We start from the raw sequence: 21,457 nt of genomic DNA, 5'->3' as shown, positions 1-21,457 counted from the left end.
AGCCTCAAGCCCAAGAGTCAAGAAGACAATCCTGAAGAGCGTTCAGCCCAATGAAGACAAACACCTACAAGTAACCATACTTTCACCATTCATCCAAGAATAACTGCACAACTTTCTGAAGCACTCCTCATGGAGTTCAGCAGACTTTTTTTTCCCAGGCCTCTCCGCCACTTTCTCATTAGCAGCGTGAAAGACGCACTGCCGGAAACTCCACTGGTGCACGGACGCAGCAGTGAGCTTTTTGAGTTTGAGCCAAAGTTTTTGCTCCACAATAAAAAAAAGCTGGAAGATTAATTACTGAATTTGATCTCGCTGGAGAAACTCTGAGGATTTAAAGTTGCGCAGAGATAAGGGGGCACATCAAACGGCCACATGTGTTTGCTTATTTTTTAAAAAGCTGGGACTTGTTATCAGGGCTGGGCAGGACTTACGGCTCCACACATCTTGTTGTTGTGGAGCCTTTTTAGTTCTTGCGTGTGCTGAGGAGATGTGTGTGTGTGGGGGGGGGGTTAATGGCAGTAGTGATGTGTGTGTGTACGATGGGGCTCGAACCCTGCTGCTAAACCCCCCCCCTGCACAGGCAGAGGCCGGTGTCTGGATGGGTGCCAGAAGTTCTGAACTAATATTCACAATAATGTTCCTGCTCCGAGGGGCCAGCGACAAAAAACACTGTGGAGTCGTGCCAACTTTTACTCCCCTCCCGTTCTCCTCTTTCCACCGCACCGCCGCACCTCCCTCACCTCTGGGAGTCTTGCTTTCTAGTACTCCTGCCATTCTCGCTCTCCCGCTCTTTGACCATCTTTTAAAGCTTATGGAAGAAGTAAAGTGTTTGTTGACGTGTTCTGTGCGGCTCTTTGCTGCAGCACGACATTGTTTTTATGGCACCATTCAAAGCATAAGTGTGTACACGATGGCTGGTCCAGTTGGGTTTGTATGTGGTCAGTGTAAACGGTTGGTTCTTGTGAATTATATCTGAAATGACAGCGGTTATTTAGAAATGCTATCTTTCATAGAAGGATAAAGAATATTCCACAATATACTACATTTTGTTAATATTGGTGCTTTCTATTGTTGTATGGAAATATACATGCATTACTTTAGGCTTGCACAACATGTGTTTACTTACATTGACACAATAACAGAGAAAATTTCCATTACAACCCCACTGCTCCATGACCCACATACGGATCTACATGTTAAATGTACTTTAGATTTGACCACCGTTCCTTGTCACTGATACAGTGAGTGTTGGAATACTTCAAAATTGATAGACCAGAGTTTTTGAGCAGATAATTTGTTGTCAGTGGACATGCACTGTACTTTGAATAATCTCCTGAAGTTATCGGGAGTGGCTGTATGTAAGAACGCAAATGTTTCTCCAGCTAGACTGTAAGAATTGCTAAAGAACTGTTAAAATGTCAGAGTGAACCAAGAAAACAGCAGGATATTCTCCGGAGGAGCGAGTGGGCACATTGATTGTGTCTCGAACACACGACTGAACAAAACTTTAAAACAAAACAAAATGAATACAAATATATCCTGATGAGAAATAGGTGTTATACGTTATGTCCTGCATGCTGTGCGGAGAGGGTTTTTTTCTTTTGTTGTGACCGCGTCGGACCGGAGAATCTCTTGCTGCGTTCTTCATACGTGAGAGCCAAAGTCTGATCCCCATTGTGTGGAGATTTGCTGAAGTGCATGTCTGAAAACAGCTCTCATTGTCTCATGTTACTTCAGACATTCCCATGTCACAATACTAACCGTGATACGTCGGCGATGGGTGACCAATAGCTGGATTTGTAATTAAGGGACCTCCGAGTTCTTTTCCAAGACGTCCTCCCATTATTTCTCCTCCCTCTGCAGGATATATGACAAATCCCAAGGTGCACCTTATCCAGTCTCCATATCTCACAGTTCCTAAATTCTCATCTAACACAACTGAGGTTCATGTACTTATATGACCCGAGCAGTGATCCCTGAATGGTAATTCTGTCTCAGACTCGTATTGAATATGGCCTTTGGCTCAATTCGGAGAGAACACCAGAGGAGAACCAGTGTTTTATTGCTCTCTCTCTCTCTTTATATATATGTTACGCTGCTGAATGTGGAACAGGGAGACAGAGATGTACTGTCTCTCCTCTCAGCCATCTCCTCTCACCGCTCTTTATAGACCCTGATCACGCCAGTGGCATTTATCTTTGCATCGTGTGGGTGTTTGCATGCATGTTAAATGTTTGTGTGTGCGAGTAGAGTCGTCTGTGTCCATGAATGTCGGTAGGTCCACGCTTGAATGTGTGTGTATGTCAGAAGCATGCGCCCACTGCCTCCCACAACCGCCCCGCTGATCTCTCCATTGATGACCGAATGCATCAAACCCCCCCCCCTGCCCCCTTTCCCCCTGGACCCCCCAAAAAACTGATGATGCTGTCACCTCGAATCCCTTTTGTAGCCTTACTATCGGGAATCACCATAAATAACCATGACATCATCCCATTCTTATCTATGGGACGTCCCATGCTGATCGATAGCACGGCTCCTGCAGTGTAAATAGCTTCTAATGCCCCATCTTCCCCTTCAAATAGGTCTACATTATTTATGATGGCTGTTAGGTTACCAGTCCAGGACACAATTTATTTCACCCCACCCCTGCTCCTATTATACCACTGCTTTTGAGTCTTGATGGGAGATTGGGGCATAGGGTGGGAGATTGGGGGAAGCATTCATTGCACACAGAAAAAAAATACACATGCCTGTGCTCCCACACCCACAAACACACACACACCTTGAACTCCTCGAAAGGTCCAAAAGGCTCATCACCGGGACGAGGTAGGGAGAGGAAGAGGAGGGAGGAGGATGGAGGAAAAATGAGGAGGAGTGAAAGTGGACCTGAGTGCTGCCTGCTCGCACCCTGTGGTAACGATGGGACATCCGTTACTCAGATGACAGTGAGAGTGGCAGGCCTATTTGTGCGGCCGCTGGCGCGCTGTGACGGATTGGACAGACAGAGCGGTTGGAGGCTGCGTGGAAGTGACAGGCTTCATTTCCATTTGGGTGAAAAATCTGGCTAACGTGGCTAACATGGCCGCCTGGGTGAGGGGGGAAAGGGGGCCACATGGCCTAGGCCCAGGCTGTCTGCTGTTTGCTTGTTGTTTGGTCAGTATACTTTTCAGTCTAACCCTTCACCTCAATTTCCCCTTATATGTCCATATGGATTATGTCTGTGGGTTCTGCAAATTGAGTGGAAACATTTAACAAAGAAAATAAAATAACGGTGATAATAAAAACAATTCTCACCAGAGACATGTGGAAAGTACTCATTTGAAATACGTTGATATAGCAGAGGCCCCAGTAAGTTTGTAAAACTTTACATTGATACAACAAGAGTTAAAAAGGTCTAGAATGCATGAAAGCCCCACACATAGCTCCATGTATGAGAGTTACATGACACCTAGATGTGTGTAAGAAGGTGTGTGTGTGCACGAGTGTGCATACGAGTTTGTCTGCTTATGTTCGCGGAGCTCTGCCAACTCCATGCTGTGGGACTGCAGACAGACATGGCAGAGGATTATGGGAATTAAGTATATCAACATAACCAGTTTGTAACTGCCTCTCATGGACTCTAGAATAACACAGCATTTCATATTCATCATTTAACAAAAACACAAAGCCATGTAAGCAAGCAGCCTTACTGCAAAAACCTTTATGCCTAAAGGTTCAGGGTTGTGGGGACTTCACCAGGGGGTACAGAGACAGACGTCTTTTTTGCTGAGGTGGACAGCAAAGAGGGGCAGCGAAGTATTATCGTGTGTGAGAACGGCCAGAGGAATGTTCATCCTCACGCCTCATTGGCGTTCTCATTGCTGCGCACGGATCTAGCGGTGGAGATGGGACACCCTAGATTTACGGGACGTGTCAGGAGCTTCACATCCTCGGGCCCCCCGGGGCCAATCTCCTGTCTTGATCTGGCCTGCAAGGAAAACAGCCGTCCCTCACAGCCTGACAGTGAGGTGGAGCCATCCAAACACACAGGGAGGACGGAGACTGGTGGAAATGAGGAATGTAAAGGAGGGAGGGAGCGATGGAGGGAGGCCACCTCTGGCGTGGGCCGCCGCCGCAGCTCTGGCAGTCTGATTCCTCACATTAACAGTGATGAAATCGCCAAGTTGGGCTCCTGCAGAAACTGAGGGCTGATGACTTTATCTCAGTGAAGTAACGCCAATGGGAAGTTTCCATAGTGACAGATGAAAACAAACAGTGGCTGATCTGATCAGGGCCTGCTGTTCAACAGGTGTCCACATTCAGTAGCTATTAGGCCTAGCTTAGTCATAGCCTTATTAAACATACTTAATAAAAGAGAAAGAGAGTGTGTGTGTATGCTCTCTCTCTCTCTTTCCCCACAATCTCTCTCAGCATCGCTCGTAAAACCTCAGAATCCTGAAAGAGAGGAGAGGTTCTTGCTGCCTAAAGCCCACAAAGCCCTTTTTGTCCCCTGCAGGAACTGGTAGTCGTTCAGGAAGTGGAGCCCGGTGCCAGCAGGATGATTTATGGCTCTGTGTCCTGGGTGGCGGTTGGACCCGGTCCCACTGTCACTCAGAGCCAGAGAGGAGCACCGCATGGCCCAATCAGAGGCTGCTCCGAACTCTAAAGACATTACAATGCCTGTCATAAAGTGGCTTGGAGGGAAGCGGTCATAAAACGGCCTGGGTAAAGAGAACAATTGGAGGAGAGAATAGGGACGACACAAACTCTGCTCTAAGAGACTCTGGCATGGTCCGTCTTGGCATCCTCTCCTCTCCTTTCCTTTCCTTTCCTTTCCTTTCCTTTCCTTTCCTTTCCTCTCCTCTCCTCTCCTCTCCTCTCCTCCTCTGCCAATTTTGGCTCTGATGACAAAGCGTAAATTGATTTTGCGAGACTTTTTCTCATCTGTGCAGAAGACGCTAACTCGTTAGGACTTCACAGGGCTTGCCAGCACTGGAGACAACAATTAGTTTGTTAGAGATGTCAGAAATGGCCACTGAGTTTTGCAGGAAGAAATCCTTTGTGACGGATTGGTGCTGACAACGCAGGCCGACGAGGAGGGAGCGACAGACTCCCAGAGCGCCCTGTTTAGCGGAGGAACCTTTGGGCTGCATTAACCCTTATCTGTGAGCGCCTGCGAACAAAGTTCCCTCACAGACTACCTGCTGTAGCCTGGAAATCCTATTATGGACTGCAGGGGGACACTTGGGAACACTCCACCGGGAAATCTGTCTCCCTCGGCACGTAGCAGAGACAGGACATCGAGTTCTCTCTCCTCCTCCTCCTCGGCTCATTCTGCCTCTCTTTCATTCACTCTGACTGATTTTCTCACTCTCTTGCACTCTTCTCTCCCCCTTTATGTGTCTCTCTTTTTCTTCTGCCTCATCTATCACTCTTGTTTTCACCCAGTCTAGTTGTCTGGTTTTTGCCTATCCTATCTGTGCACGGACTACCCCCCCCACCCGGTCGCCGTGCATAACCATGTTTTAACTGCTTTTCTCATCCCCCTGCACCCCTCCACTCTCTCCCAGGAGGAGAAACACTATCTACAGTTTTCCCCTCACCAGTGTTCGGATGAGTGAGCTGCATTTATCTGTTGGATTTAAGGGGGACTGCCATGTGTAGAGCTCAATCCCTTGCCCCACGCTCAAGTTTAGAGAAGTGTAATGCAAAACACATGAGCGTACAGTACGCTGGATGTCTAATCCAATATATCCAATAAGCATTGGCTTTTTATTGGCCAATTTACGTCTTCAAACAATGGACAATGCTGGGTATGAAAAAAGATACCCTGCAAAAGCTGCTGTAATGCAGTTAGAATAACATTCCTGGAGTCACTCTGAGTGTAAACAAGAAATCCAACTCTGCAGAACACAAATTAAGTCTGATTTGCAGCATATGCAGCCTGTAGTGCAGAATCAACTCAAAACTGCAAGAACCCTTGCAGAAGAGTAGTAGTTGTTATGTTTTGTAGCTGTTATACACAGTTGTAAGTTACAAATTACTTTTATAGAGTTGTATGAGTAGGTACAGTAAACACTTCCCTTCTCTAAAGAGATATTATCTACCACTTGCTTCTCATTATTTAAAAGCAATGCATGTTTATTCTGAATATGATTAAACAGCCCCCTGTTGTAATTATGAAATGACAGGAATTGATGGACTGTATTTTTATTGTGCAACCTGAAACCAATTACAAAACAATTATTGACCAGGATGTGGTCCTGGGTTATTACCATGGTAATTAACCCCATTAAATACAAGAGCCGCACTCGTTTAAAATGTGACCTTCAAGCACTGTACAAACTATTAACAAATACACTGTTAGTTAATTGATGCTCGGTGCAACAGCAGGACAAAAAAAAAACAGCGTTTGGTGGTGAAGTGATGTCGTGATGAGCAGCTGCTCTACGGTGTGTGGGACATAGAGCTAATGTATGTAACAGGGGATATATATTCAGACTTTAAGCAAATAAAGTTATACTATGATGTAAAATCTAAAAGTAAAAGAAAGAAAAAAAATGTCACCATGCTAACAGTAAATAGATATTACCAGCAAAATTATGATTGATTATGATTACTGATACATAAAGGTAAAATCAGGATTTGAAGGGGAGCTAAATGGGTACTTCTGTTGGGTAGTTTAGCATTATTTACAAGATTGCATGATATTTTATAAACCATATGTTTCAATGGGGAATACTAATCTTAAAAATCACTTTGTGAAAGTCAAAGTAATATAAGGTGTAAATGAACAGTGTCAGAAGACCCCTAGTGGAGATGAAATTAAAATAAAATAAAAACATAAAAAAATGAAATGCTCATTTACAATAAATGAAACACCTCTGAATTGTACTTCAATGGCATACAAATGTGCTGTATAATATTCCACCCTGGATAAGTGAATATCCTAGATGCTGTGAAGTGTGACTTTATTTAAATACGTGTTATTTTACATGCCTTTTAGAAATGACTTAAAAACTGTTGCTAGTAGTATCTAGAACAGCATTAAGTAGAGTGCATATCTCTGCCAAGGCCCAGCAGACAATTTGCACCAAATTTCACACAGGCATACAAATCAGTCCCCTAAATATACCAGATTTTTTTCCATCAAGATCCATGAATTATTCCCTGGGAAAATGACCAAAAATCAAATGGTAAAGAAAGTGATGTCAAAAATTCCTGGATCAGGCCCTTTGTTCTGATCCGAGCCAAGATTTAGTGGGTTCCCCGTTGGCTCACATCCCATCCTTCCACTAAGTTTAAAAAAAAAAAATGAAAACATAACCTATTCTGTTGAGGTATAATGCAGCCAATGGTTTATCACCATCCCACATAGAGCTGTGTAGATCACCCAAGGCAGACACCACATATTTATTTCTCTTTTCATTAGATATGTGGTGTGAGCAAGCAGTGACTACAACATATCCCCTCCCTGAACAACCTGGTGTGGCCTTCTCCTCTGTCAATAATTTGCTCCTCAGAAATGTTTGGCTTTTTGCACTCACTCCCAGGGCACATCTGAGGTGAGCAGACAGGGCCAGCTCACAAATATTGACTTTCCAATAACATAGGAGTGCACGGCAGCCTATCATATGGCTCGAATTAAAGCATTATGACATAATAGAGCAAAGTCGGGGTTAAGACCTCATTACTGCCACCCGGGGCCTCTGCTTTCTCTCTCTCTAAACCTGGCAGCTCTCGGCTCTGGTTTTGGACCTGCTCCACTCTAATTGGAGCAGCAATATGGAGTAATTGGAAGAAGGGTACGGTGTTACCGTGCTGACTGTGGCCCGGGCCGGCGTTTTTTAGCGCTTAACCCAGTAATAAGCTCTCAGACTAGACCGCACTGTCCCATTACCCTTTGAACTGCAGTGACAGGAGAGAGATTTAAACATGCGAGTGAACACAAACACACTACACACACACGCACACGCACACACACACACAGAGGTACACACTCCACGAGGGATACATGGAAACATAAGTCCATGGAGATTGTGACTGTGTGTAGGTTATAATAGCCATGAGAGACTGAGGGAGAGTCTGGCAGAGGCTAAGAGGACAGAGGGCCTTGGCTTGTGCCTGTTTGCACAGCTCCAACCACAGACACAGAGAAAGTGGTTTCGTAGTGCAGTATTAGCTCTTGATTATTTGCGTTAACCGGTACTTAGATTTACTGCCTGGGTAATGTGATCTGACTGGTAGTTAAGCGCTAGCAGCAACTTGGGGCAGGAAAGCCGGGACAGAGTTGCCGTTCCCTCTCTGTTTCCCCCGGACTGGACCAATAAAAGTCTTGCAAGCTCTGCCCCCGAGTCGCTGTCTCTCCCTCTCCCTGACCCTCCCCATTGGGAAGACATTTGGAAACAATCAGTAGTGTGTTTTAAGGGAAGGCCCTTTCCCCTATCAATCCCCCTAGATAAGGTATCTATGAGCCTGGCTCTGTGGCCCCGCACACGGAATTCATCACCTCTGTTTCCTGTACGCTGTTTAGGGGTCCCCTCATTTTCACCTATATCTTTGCAGAGTGCAGGGGCCACCTTGTGTGTGTCTGCCCATGTGTGTGTACGTGTGTGTGTGTGTGTGTGTGTGTGTGTGTGTAAACTTAGGGTTTTTTATGTTGGTGTATTACACACGTTTGTGGGTAACTGTATGTGTGCAGCTATAAGTAAGAGTAGTGTGTGTAATAGCACTACCCTGGGGAGCCTTGTAGAAAGTTGATGAGGTGCGTTTGATTTGAATGCCTTACATGGGTGGAGTCAATACTTCTTGCACATTCCCTCACTTCCAATGTCACTTCACTACTATCATCACATTAAAGGTACAGATAGTGATTCTGGGGAACGACTGTTGATATTTTAAAACGAATAAACCTCCTCGTTTCACTGCTTCCTCAGAGGCTCCGCCTTCATTCCTGCCTGTTCATAGCAAAAAGTTGGAATCAGCCACTACAGACATGAGTTTTAACTGTAGACAAACTCAACCGTTTGTATTTACACAAACTACACGTTCAACGACCAGAACACTGAGTTTGTTGGCACCTGGAGAAGCAGTCAAACAGTGATATACCGTCACCGGTGTTCGTGTTCGGTGGAGAGTGTTGTGCGGTTGCTGGCTCACCGGGTTTCACGCGGGTCATCGTCCTTTCAAATTTCGTTTGGGTTAGCATTCTTAAATCAGAGTTTTACATATATGTCCTTTAAAAATATATCTTTTGGGATATTTGGAAGGCAACATCAATGTCTAACTCTTGTGGTGACCCAAATTCAAGTGGGTAACCGTTGCTACATACCATGCTCCATTCTCATTTCTCCTTTTACTTTCCTCTGAACATCATCCATTAACGCAGAAATGTCTTATGGCTTTGGCAGCGACTTTGAAGTGTTCTTCCTCCAACAGTCTTAGCAGTGTGCCCCCACCACAGATCATTCAGAGTGCCATAACAGCCGAGGATGGATGATGTAAATGTGCGTTACAAGGCAGTAGCATTTATATTGCGCCGTCGAGTCGATGCACCTACATATAAAGTCTATTATATCTGTGGATGTCTAGACGTTTGTCATTGTGTTATTGAGTTTGCCCTGTGTGTTTCCGATCAAATCAGCCTCCCCCTTTTCTTTTGCAGCTCAGGGCTGTGTTATGTGTGTGTTGTGACTCCCACCGTGAGCTATCAGCTGGTCTGATTTTTGTCTGCTTCCCGACAGGTTGGATATAATGAGGGGGAGAAACCAGCCGCCCTCTGAGCTTTTCAAACAGGTGAACTCCTTCCTCATCCCTCCTTTTTACTGACCTCCCTCTTCCCGTTAAATAAGTCCCTTCCATTCACTTTAGATCTAATAAGGCCTGTGACCTTTGCCCTGCTCGGGTGGACCCCTGACGACAGCCTCCTTCACCTGGTATTGTGCTGCCGGCTACACCTTCCGATTGGCATAGCCCCCACTCGCGCCCGCCTTTGTCCTACTGCAATTCACTCTGACTTTGTTCAGTTAGTTAACCTAGCTTCCCCTCCCTGCTGGGAACTCTGACAGAGAAAGCGGGAGGAGGAGGAGGAGGAGGAGGAGGAGAAGGTGGAGGAGGGGTGAGAGTTAAGGAATGAGAGGGAAATCTGTAATTTTGAGTTTTTTTTTCATTCTCTCTAACTGATGAAGAAGAGCTTCCACATGGAATGAATGGATTCTCACACTTTCAGTATTACACTGTCCACATTAGTGTGTTTCGTCTACTTTAGCTCCTCTCAGATTAGATTAAAACTTCAATAACACCCCCCTCCACCCCAAACACACACAAACAGACACACACCGGCTTCAACCAGCACCAACAAACAACAGATTAACCCAAAGAAAGGGATTACCAATCAACTGCAGGGGCAGGGAGATGGACCCCCAGCTTGTTTTGTCTTGGTTTTTGAATGGACATCACTGCCGTCCGAGACAATCAAGCTTCAGTTACTCTGGCTGGAGAGCTCATCTCACTCGCAGACACCACGAGAGACAAAGACAGACACAGACGAACACGGCTGAAGGAATTACTGGGGTTGTTTTAACGGAGGGGAGGCTGCACACACTCTGCACCATGTGGAGGAGGTAAGAGGCCATGCAGGGGTGTTGAAGTAGCTCCTTAAGTCACATGGTCTTCACTCGAGTGGTGCCAATTAAATTCAATCAATGCATGAATTGATTGCTTGGAAAACTATATAAAATGTCAAACCGTTTCATATGACTGTAAAATTGAAAAAATGAATGGCACTCAGTAGAGCGCATATCTGGGCCAAGGCCCAACAGTCCACTGAAATTCAATCAAGCTGCACCAAATTGCTCACACTTATAGAAATCTGTCCCCTAAATATGTTTTCTCAGGGAATAATTCATGGATCTTGATTTTTTTTCATCAAGATCCATGAATTATTCCCTGAGAAAACAGTGAAAATGTCAGTAAACGCCATATATCACAATGCTAAAGAAAGTGATAGAACATTCCTGGAACTGCACCAAAATTCAATGGGTTTTTCCTGGACCTGCATCCTTTCACCAAGTTTTAGGGTAATGCAAAATCTTGCTTACAAACAACCAAACCAACAAACAAATGGACAACGGTAAAAACATGAACTCCTTGGCAGAGTTGATTAAGACTTGGTAGGCTTGGGTCTTTACGAAAAACCTACTGTGACTGGTTGCTGTGTTATACTTGAGCAAAATATGAAATTATTTAGATTAATGTGGCAAATAAACGCGGTATGGTTATTGTTAAGCAACTCAAATATTAAGGATTTCCGGACAAGATCGTGGAGATTAAAAAAGAACAAATTCATAGGTTATTGATGGGATGCAAACTGGGTCTTCTGCATGAATATTGGATTCCTTACATGCGGCCTCCTGTGCTACATATGGTGCAGACTACTCTGCAATAAACATTAAGACAAATTATGAGGTGAAGATTAGGTTGATATGAATGAAATTCCTCTATAGGTATACACTTCATAGTAATGAGATCATAAACTGCAAGCTTCCTAATCTCCGTAGCAACAGACTCTCATCTGAAACATGGTTTGAAAGCTACACTTTTGAAGACAGGTGAAAAACTTGGTATTAGCTCAGATCCAGCAAAACCATCTTCCCCACCTCCATATCTACTTTCAGCCCCAACTCCCCCAGCAGTTATCGTACCCTCAGGTCTTTCCAACTCTACTTGTCTAAACTACTAGTCTTACACAAAGAGCTCAGGAGCATAGCTGTAATCACAATCAAAGAAGGTATAATTAAAGGATAGATGTTTCCTCGGCAGCACAGTTCTCGTAAGACACAAAAACACAGTCACTTGTTCAGAACACTCTGTCTACGCGGCGACACATTTCCCCCCTCGCACTATCCGGTCCCACACAACAGACTTTAATGGTCCTTATTGTCTTCTTTACAATTCATTAAGTGCCAACGAGACCCGAGAGTATGCTGTGAACTGTTCCTTCATTATTACACACAGTGTCTCAGCGGCCGGTCGCTGCTCTTCTCAAGAGGAGAAAGCAGGTCCCACAATGATGTCAGCGCAGCCGTTGTGTTCCTGCAGCACAATGCGTTTGACATCCGCCATTCACCTCGCCTCTGCAGCCGCGGGACTTTTTTTCACTTTGAATTTCCCCAAAAAACGATACATGTGCATGTGTACGTGCCCGTGAGAACGTGAAGATGTGTGTCCATTGAGAGGTGTGTGAGTGACAGAGAGGTTCATCCCTAGCGCCTGCCTTTCTAAGCGCTGCTGTGGGCAGGGCCATCTCCGCTGACAGTGGATGGGATGTGGTAGGGGGCTCGGGGATTAAGGGGCTTTTAGCCAGGACTGAGAGTGGCTCTTTCTCCCTGTGACAGAGAGAGGTGACAGGCCGTCAGCGCACAGGGGACAGGCGGACAGCCAGCCAGAGACATCTGCATTCATTCAGGACAGCAGCTTATCCGTGCACAAAAAAATAACGCCCTCTCGAAACGCCCTCCGTCCACACTCTCACACTCTGCCTCGCACGCACAAGAGCGTATGTGCGCACACATGCAACACACAAAACCTTCATTCCAGAATTGACCTTTCCTAGAGTTCATGTGCAAACTGCGAAAGCAGCAACCACAAACAGACAGGTTGAAAACTTTCCTGGAGGATGTTCTTTGTTGTTCCGGCTGTTTATCAGCCATCATGCATCTACATCCTAAACACAGGCTCTATATAAGCAACAGGTTAATCATAAAAGTTTTTGATCAGATAATATTTAGTAATATAAACACACCAACATATTCATTTTTATCACTAGATCTTAAGAAATGAAAAGTTTTCAGCTGACAGTTTAAAGGATGAACTCCTCCAGGTCAGGCATCTGCCTCTCTTCCCTCCATCCTCCCATCCTCTCATGAACAGGAGGGTTCAGGAGACAGGCAGATCCAGGAAAGGCCCGGCCCAGCCACCTAATCCTCTACTCCTATTCACCATCACTGCTAATCTCCTTCACCACCTCCCCACCATCACCACTACCGCCACCACTATTGCCTCCACCTCCACCTCGGCCTCTCACTCGAGAGGTGCACAAAGGCCCTAAGCGCCCCTGTCCCGCCCCACTCGCCATCCCACCCCTTCCCGCACCCCTAACCTGCTCCGCCCATCGCCGCTACAGCAGGAGGCACCCAGCTTTCTAAGCCCAGGACCCATAATCCCATGGGGCTGCGAGTTTGGGCGAGTCCAAAGGCTCATTGAGTGTTGGATAACTCTCTCCCGGACTCTAACTCTCCGTCTTATTGTTGCTGCCGCTGAGAAGAGGACAGACACAAATGGAGTTTGAATTTCAATGCGCCTGACGACTCAGAGAGAGAGACAGCAGAATGTGGACTGGAGGGCATCCAGGCATTAAAAGTAGTTTCAAGCAAAGCCTTGAGAAATAAATATACTGTAGGATACTGCAGGACACATCCTCCTAATTCTTTCACACCAAACTACGAATATCATTTTTTCACAGTTCATGAAATGATCAAATACATTTTGAGTAAAATATTTCATACTTTCCCTCGTGTTGTTAAACATTTCCTGAGCTGTTACATGAATTAAATTCCAGACCATCATCAGCTTTGTTCTGGTCCTCACCATCTTCACTGTCCATTCAGTTATTTCAGATGATTTGGATTCATAAAAAAAATTTCTTTATATTACATATTGATTAATCTTCTATTTCAAACATTTAAATATGAATGAAAAAGTTTCTCAAAGCTAGAGTTGGTAATCCAGATAGCAAGAGCAGGCTACACTTTTAAAATATTCAACCGATACATCCATTCAGCCCTCTCGTCAAAGCTACGCCCCCAGAACACATCAACATGCACTGAGTGACAACTGCTAGAAGCCGACTTTTCTGTAACTCGCTCACCAACTTCTGACTATTGTCTCTGCTTTAGATTTCTATGTCTTTCCAGCTCAAGACTCATGCGCAGAGAGAGCAGGGGCAGGGTGCGAGCAGGCAGGCAGGTCGGTTAGTGATGGACAGGTACCCAAGCCAATCATTTCAATCGGTCCGACAATTTTATTTATCGTTGACTACAGACAGAGGATTTCAACAGAGAAGGTAAAAACTGTTTCAAAAACAACTTATCAAAACTGGTTTTGAGTTTGAAACACCTGATGTTAATAATTACATTCATGAACAAATCCTTCACACAAACACATTCTCTCCACATACCCAAACTAAACACACACACACAGCGGGAATATGATTGCTGGCACAGTCAGCACTTCACGTCTGCATACGACAGTGTTAGCGGGCGTCTCAGCCTGACAGGCCGCTCACTGCTGCCTCCCTACCTCTTATTTACCAAAGCTATCTTTCCCATAAGTCACCATTCCTCTATTCATAAAACATCACGGACGCCATAAGTCACTCTTCCCCTTTATGAATAAAGCCGCCCGAATTTATGGTGATGGTGCAGAGGAGCGGTGGCCTCCCTGGTGACAAACTTCCCCCAGTCTGTCACCACTGGCCTGAGCCGCTCACGGCCCTCCATCAAACGCTCCAGATGGGAGCACCACTTTATCGTTCCCCCGGTCGGTGACATCACCTCGCTGCGCCGCACAGAATTGATGATGAAAGCAAACATATCTATCTTAACTCACATTTACCAAATCAATTTTATTTTTACAGACCCTCCGCGGGCTTATTGGCATATTGACGGTTTGCAGTCGGGGGCTGGGGGTGTGAGCGATGGGCGAGGGATGGTAAACGGGTGGGCATGGGAGAAGGGGGGTGGGGTCAGGAGGGCTTAATGGCATTTACCATATTTAATGCAGAGGGATGTCATCACTGAATATCCATTCTGAATAATGTGGCATTTCATCATAAATTCTTTACAACTTATTTACTTAATGGAAAGAGTTATGGCTCGCTGTCAGGATGGTAATTAAACATTGTGATACAGTGCTGCCTCGCCAGGATCCCATCTTGGATCCCCCCCTTGCCACCACCCGCACCTCCCAACGCGCCTGCCCCAACACACACACACGCTCACTTACATCCCAGCTCCTCAGCTTTTTAAATCCATATTATTATTCAAGCTGCCCATTAATTACCACCAGATTAAAATTCATGAAAACTCCTTTTCCCCCTTTATCCTTTATTTCTTACCCTGGGAGGAAAAAAAAGAATAACCAAGAGAGCTTGTTGGACTAGCTGTAAATCTCTTTGGAAGAGACAGAGACATTTTATTACGGCTCTCTGTTATGAAAACTGGCAAAATGAAGAGTTTTTCTCTCACTTCCATTTAACAGACATTCGTATATTGCATCTCGCGAGCAGCAGTTTGTTAATGAGGGAGACGTTTCCTGGAGAAATGTAGTCCAGGGTGAAAAAGAAAGAAATTTATTTTCACTCGGCCTGAGCCAAACCCACTCAGAGCCGACGGGCTGGAGTAATGCTCTATGATGCAAACCAAACGAGCTCCAGTCCAAATCCAAAACTATTTATATGACCAAAATGTTGATACTTTACCAACACGTTCCCAGTCATCTTTAAAAGTGCAGCATTAAAGTGGACTTAAGGCTTAGGGAGACTCAGGGAAAGAGAGTGAACACTGTTTTGAATGGTCTTTTTTTATTTAAACCTGTTACTTTTCGCTCTGTGAACTGCATGGTCAGCGACTCTTCAAGAGCTTGGTTCTGCCATACAAAGGGACAAAGGTCTGGATATGAAGTACTAAATCTTCGCATCCAAATTAGAGAGGATCTATTTTGGGAGACTAAATGAGGCTGATACTATGCCAGGCCCTTCCTCCTGCTCTATAAAACCCAACCAGCCTGACACTGACGGAGACCACATCTAACCTTTGACCTTGTCCTGTGACCCTGCCTTCGATTTTTTTGTGCCGCCTGACCAATATGTGATTTGCCAATGGCCGCACTGGGTCCCTAACCAGGATGAAGAGGGGATTTATGGCTTTTCATTTTAATTGAGTTAAGAGCACAACCTCGACTGCCTTTCTTTCAGTGGCACTGAGCTAACATTACATCACTGGGCAACCGACGACAACAACAGCTTTGTGGTCACTGGGCTAAATGTGAACATGACGACATGGGAGGAAATAAAAAAGAGGACTTGATGTGAATGCTACAGTGTATGTACGCCAAGGAAAACCCCCCTTGTCAGAACGTGTGCTACTACTACTGGTGCAGAAAAAAAACATTGTGACTGCAATTTTCATGTTTATACTTGAACCAAAGTGTAAACTGCTCTGTCACAAGTAGAGCAAATTTCTTTACCCGAGCTGCCATAAAAAATAAATCCCCGAACCATTGAATAATATGGTAGCAACTGTACAAATTACATCTTTGATTGATATTCAAGTGCAGTACACTTAAAGAAACATAAACTTCTGTGAAGGTATACTGAGTCTGAAGCAATCATTTCAGAAAACATTAACAACAAGCACACAAACTCTTCATCTATCGTGTTCCTACCTCCCAGCCTTGAGTGGGGTCTCGGAGACAAGGCGTGTGTTCTCCTTCGTATGGTCCAAGACGCTCCCCGACGTTTACCTTCCTGCGGCTCCAGATGCCCAGGCCTCCGCCTGGAACCACCGACTCCCTCAGCTCAAAGTCCAGGGGAATGGTCAAATCTTCTTGGCATAAAAAGCTCGGGTGTTGGAATGACAAGGGGTCCTGAGGCGAAGACTCATCATCAGAGAGCAGAGGGGACACTGGGTCCTCCACCAGGGCCGAGGAAGGTGTGGGATCGCCATCGGAGCCACACACATCATCTAGGAGGTCGGACGAGTATAGGGCAAACTCATCATCGCCGTCACCTGTGAAAGACACAGAAAGAGTCTCTATGTGAGGGTGATGCTCAGTAACATCTTTGACATTGTTGGATTATCACAAATTGACGCAGAAAACAATTTATGTATCCGACAAAAAAATGTAAGTATGCAGTGATGCAGATGCACTGTTGCCTCTCAGCAAGAAGGTTCCAAGTTTGAATCCCAACTTGGCAAAGGCCTTAGAATGGTCTGTCTATTTAGATTTTCTCAACTACTCCTGCTTCCTCCCACAGTCCAAAAACATGCAGATTGGGGATTCAAATCCTAAATTGAGGTAGGTGTAAATGTGAGATGGAATAGTGATGTTGTCTCTGATACGACGAACAACCTGTCCAGGGTGTTTCCTGCTTCTTGCCTAGTGTCAGCTGGGATTTGCTCCAGTTCCTACTAGAGGATAAGAGTTATAGATAATAAATGGATGGAAACCCCAAAGAAAACAAGAGGTTTATTGTAACTAGGGAAGACTAATGAGTAAAACATACACGTGCATGTATTAACTTGATCCGTTCAAATAAACAGCAGAAGACAGAAGGTTCCTACAGGTTTGAAGAAAGCGGGGTCATATGTAACAAAGTCTCGATTCTGTTTAGATTGAGCTCGGTAAAGAGCCAGAGATCATGACGGAACTTGTTTCTAATGTCAAATCACTGGATTTGTTCCTGGCATGAGAAACACCCAACAGACACAATTAAATTCAAATCAGATTTAAAATAAATGCCAAAAAACAGTCTTTTGGAGTTAAAAAAAAAACAAGCCTACAGCAGCAACACGGCATGTTTTGTTTGAGCTGCTGCTGATTGAGGTGGGTGAGCATGGTCTTCTCGGCATTGTGCTGCTCTGACTGTTTTATATTTCCTTTTCCTGAACTCTTTCTCCACTACTGTAGTGAAAACAGAGGGAAGCACTCTGGGGTTAATTGTGAATAGAGTGAAACAGGACATAGAAGTATGACCCTTGAACCCACACTGGGCTTCTTCAGAGTGGCACACGTGGCTGGTGGGGCTTTATGGTGGAAGAGGGATTGAATAATTCCTACTGTTGGCATGGTGCACATGTAGAGCAAAGGTGAATTGGTTGAAAAAAATGTTGTCTCTGAAATGCAGCTAGAAAGGTGCAAGGAGAGAGCATTTACAACCGCCAACGCTAATACCCTATCTCGCCATGTTGGGTGTCTGAACCAAAACAAAGAAGATGATGTCTTGAGGCAGCGTGGGATCATGGGGAGTTGTCACCTTCATCCCCATTTCAAATCTCGCTGAGGCGACAAATCATGTTCATGGATGAGTTCATGTATTAGATTTTTGTGATCAATTACAATTGATCAATACCAACAGTTGAAGGAAACAACAACTGACTAACTGGCTAACAGTGTGTTATCCTTCGTTATAGGTCAATATTATAGTAGAGACGGACAAAGCCACAGGTAAAGTGGATATGATGCAATTCAGGCGACCAAAATGAAATATCCTGTTGCCTTAAATAAGATTAGGGATTTCTCTGTTTGAACATTGTTTCGAAAGATTTTGGTTCATGTAAGTTCACAAGTCAACAAAATGAAAGGTTGAGTTGTTTTTACACATTTTAATGAAGAAATATCTTTTTAAAAAATCTGCCTGATTATCCATAACTGCTTTATTGGTTCCTGCTTGGGTCATGACCCGATGACAACATTTCATGGAAATCTAACAGACGGACAAAGAAACGGAAATGAAAATGAATGCCTTGGTTAGTTCATATACAGACAATCGAAAGGTCACCGCACGAGCAAACTTTCAGACAAATAAAGACAAGAAGCTAATGGAGAAGCCAGCTAACATGATAGACTGCCAAACAGGTGTCACACGGTGAGACAGATGGACGCTAAAAGCCGGAAATGATCCACAGGAAACCGCCGCTCCCCCAGCGTGCATCTGTGGTGGGCTGTGCCTAACGCAGCCTGACAGGCCAAGGGGAGACGGGTCTCCGCTAATGAGGCTCCACAACCCATCCCTGCACTGACTAACATTCCTGAAGGGCTGCCTGTGTGACACTGTACCGCTGCGCTGTCAGCCATGGAACCTTTGATCCACAAAGATACACACACACACGTCTTGCTCACTGGCCATGAAGTAACTGTGCTTCTGATTGACTGAACCGGTCACCGTGATTGGCCACAGGTGGTCATAAACTAACCCGAGAGATTAACTCAAGACGTGGACACAGTCGCTGAACTATTTAATGTGCACTCTCCCTCGAGCCGTCGCAAACTTTTGAGACGTTACTTGAAGCACAAGATAAGCCAAGGGCATTGTATGTAAATATCCTCGAATGTGCAGCTTCCCCTTTGGCAAGGTCACAGCACAATGTCCGGTGAAAAGGAATGCAAAACTGTCAGCTACACTATAAGCACTACATGAGCTGTTTTCCTCTACCACTTAAGAATCATAATTTCCGTCAAATTGTGTGTTTGCTGTGGGGAAAGAATCCCATGCTTGAACACACTGAGCTGTCTATTACCGATATCTATGTTTTCTGTGTTTTGCACTACACTGTGTGTGTGTTTATTGAACCAGATCTAACCTAAGTATTTCTGAGAGTCTCTCCCTGCAGCAATACCTGATCACAGTGTCTGTGCAACTATTGTGTTTGACACACACACTGTGTGGGCCCCGTGCGTTCGAGGGGGGAAACTCTGCTGAGTCGGGCCGGGCATGAAACCCAATGTGGCTCTGGGAGTCCACGTAATGATTTTCAGCACAGAGACTGTGTAACCCAGTTATAGTCCTGGATGTGAAGCTTGCCATATGGTGGAGGGACAAGAGCTTTTAAAGGTAACCGTATCCCTCCGTTGCCGTTTCTCCTCTGACATTTCCCCCCTCACGCTGGTCTCCAAGTTTATATTTGATTTAGACCAGAAATTCCCCCGGTCCACTGGACTCAACAAGAGCAGTGCAGCTCATAAACATATATGTTTCTGTAAGGTAAACGTTAGCTGAAAGCAAATATGCTACGTTCAGCGTTTTGAAAATTGTGGTTTTCATGTGCAGATGATTGATAAGTCAAAGAGCGTAGCTCGGCTTAGACATGTGGGGCGGTGGGGACGCTGCACACAGATGATCGGATCGTGGTGTGTGTGTGTGTGCGTGTGTGTGTGTGTGTGGGGGGTGTGGGGGGGGGGGGGGATTTCGGTGTGCCTCAGCCTATCAAAGCAAACAGTCCTGTTTGTTTGTTCAGCAATGGACATTACTTCATCAAAGCTCTAAAAGATTTCTGGGCCGAGGAGGGGAACTCCAGCTGGGAGCAGCAGCATCAAGATTTAAACTGCATTAATAACACAGATGGCATTTCACGATAATACGAGGAAGCAAATGTAAAAAATAAACAAGAACAACACAATTTTGACTAAGATAGAACTAGAAGAAGAGACAACGCAAATGATTAAGTGCAAAATAATAAGGAAAACAATATTATCTCCTCATCAAAATCTGTTATTATAATGTGAAAATACATCATGGCCGAGCCGTGCACACACACTTATCAAGTCCCATGTATTCGAAAGCCCACGCTTAACGCCAAATTCATTAATTTTTATTAAGAGGGAAAACATTTGTTCCCAGGCCTGCTATCTGCATGGGTGGAATGATTTTCACCTCTGCCACAAGGTGTTGGGCGGACTCATACATCACACGATTACCCCGAGCAGCAAGCAGGGCCGCCATCATCAGGGAGTGAATTAAAGATGATAGAAGGAGCTATTAATCACTGTGACAAAGCCCCTAATGGAGGTGTGACCCAGCCACTGCCAACCGAACGCCATGGGGACGCACCCACGGGACAAATGGATACATATGTTTACAGAGAGGAATAACCTACCTGTGGACACAGTCAAACCAACCCCCCACCACAGCCCCTCTCATTTCTGTGCAATGTCTCCATCCTTATCTCATTGTCCCCATTTTACACTTTGTCCTTATCATTTTTTATGTTACAATTCAGGTTGCCTAAATTCTTCTAAATTGTTCCTTTTTTTTCTTTCCTGCTATTTTTATGCGATAATACATTTTAGATCAAATTTAAATCCTTTTACTCACGATTGGCCATATTTGAGTTCAAGTATTTGATTTTTTATGTCGTGGTGGTTCATAGATTAGTATGATTGTCCAAAAAACAACCAAGAACCATTTGTACTATTTAAAAATACTACGTTTCAAAGACTGAACTGACGTGTTATTTATGTTCATGTTCCTGCATAATGGCGTATGATGCTGGACAGGTTGTAACACGGTAAGGTGTAAAGTAAGAACATCATTCATCTACTTAGCCCGGGCGCAATTCACAGATCGCTTCATCAGATCGAGGGGTCTGAAAACCTGACGGATGGGGTCCCACATGGTGAAATAGGGAAATGACCTCCTCACCTCACGAGGAGCGGCCCTCGTGCTTATCTCTAGACATCATTTGTTGCCTGTGATAACGGACGAATGGAACAGGGAGGCGTGGTAATACCCTTGTATTACGGGTCAAACATAATCACACATGATCCCCTCCATTAGTCATCATCCCAATTCTGAAAGTGCACTGTTCATCATACCTTTCTATTTATATCTCCACAGCAGGAAGTCGTGAGTATGTGTTTG

General features: G+C 44.8%; 1 protein-coding gene across 7 annotated transcripts in view; it reads right to left on the bottom strand.

The window, feature by feature from the left end:
* mecom (MDS1 and EVI1 complex locus) overlaps positions 1-21,457 on the bottom strand; it is a 139,848-nt gene that overhangs the window by 79,358 nt on the left and 39,033 nt on the right. For all 7 annotated transcript variants that reach the window (XM_034604520.1, XM_034604518.1, XM_034604519.1 and 4 more), the window contains exon 2: positions 16,483-16,826. In XM_034604520.1, the coding sequence (XP_034460411.1) occupies positions 16,483-16,826 (344 nt within the window). The remainder of the gene's footprint in view (positions 1-16,482; positions 16,827-21,457) is intronic.

This window comes from Hippoglossus hippoglossus, chromosome 13 (genome assembly GCF_009819705.1).
Source record: "Hippoglossus hippoglossus isolate fHipHip1 chromosome 13, fHipHip1.pri, whole genome shotgun sequence".
NCBI lineage: Eukaryota > Metazoa > Chordata > Actinopteri > Pleuronectiformes > Pleuronectidae > Hippoglossus > Hippoglossus hippoglossus.
Note: the sequence above shows the minus strand (reverse complement) of the source record. Positions and strands in the feature narration are given on the sequence as shown.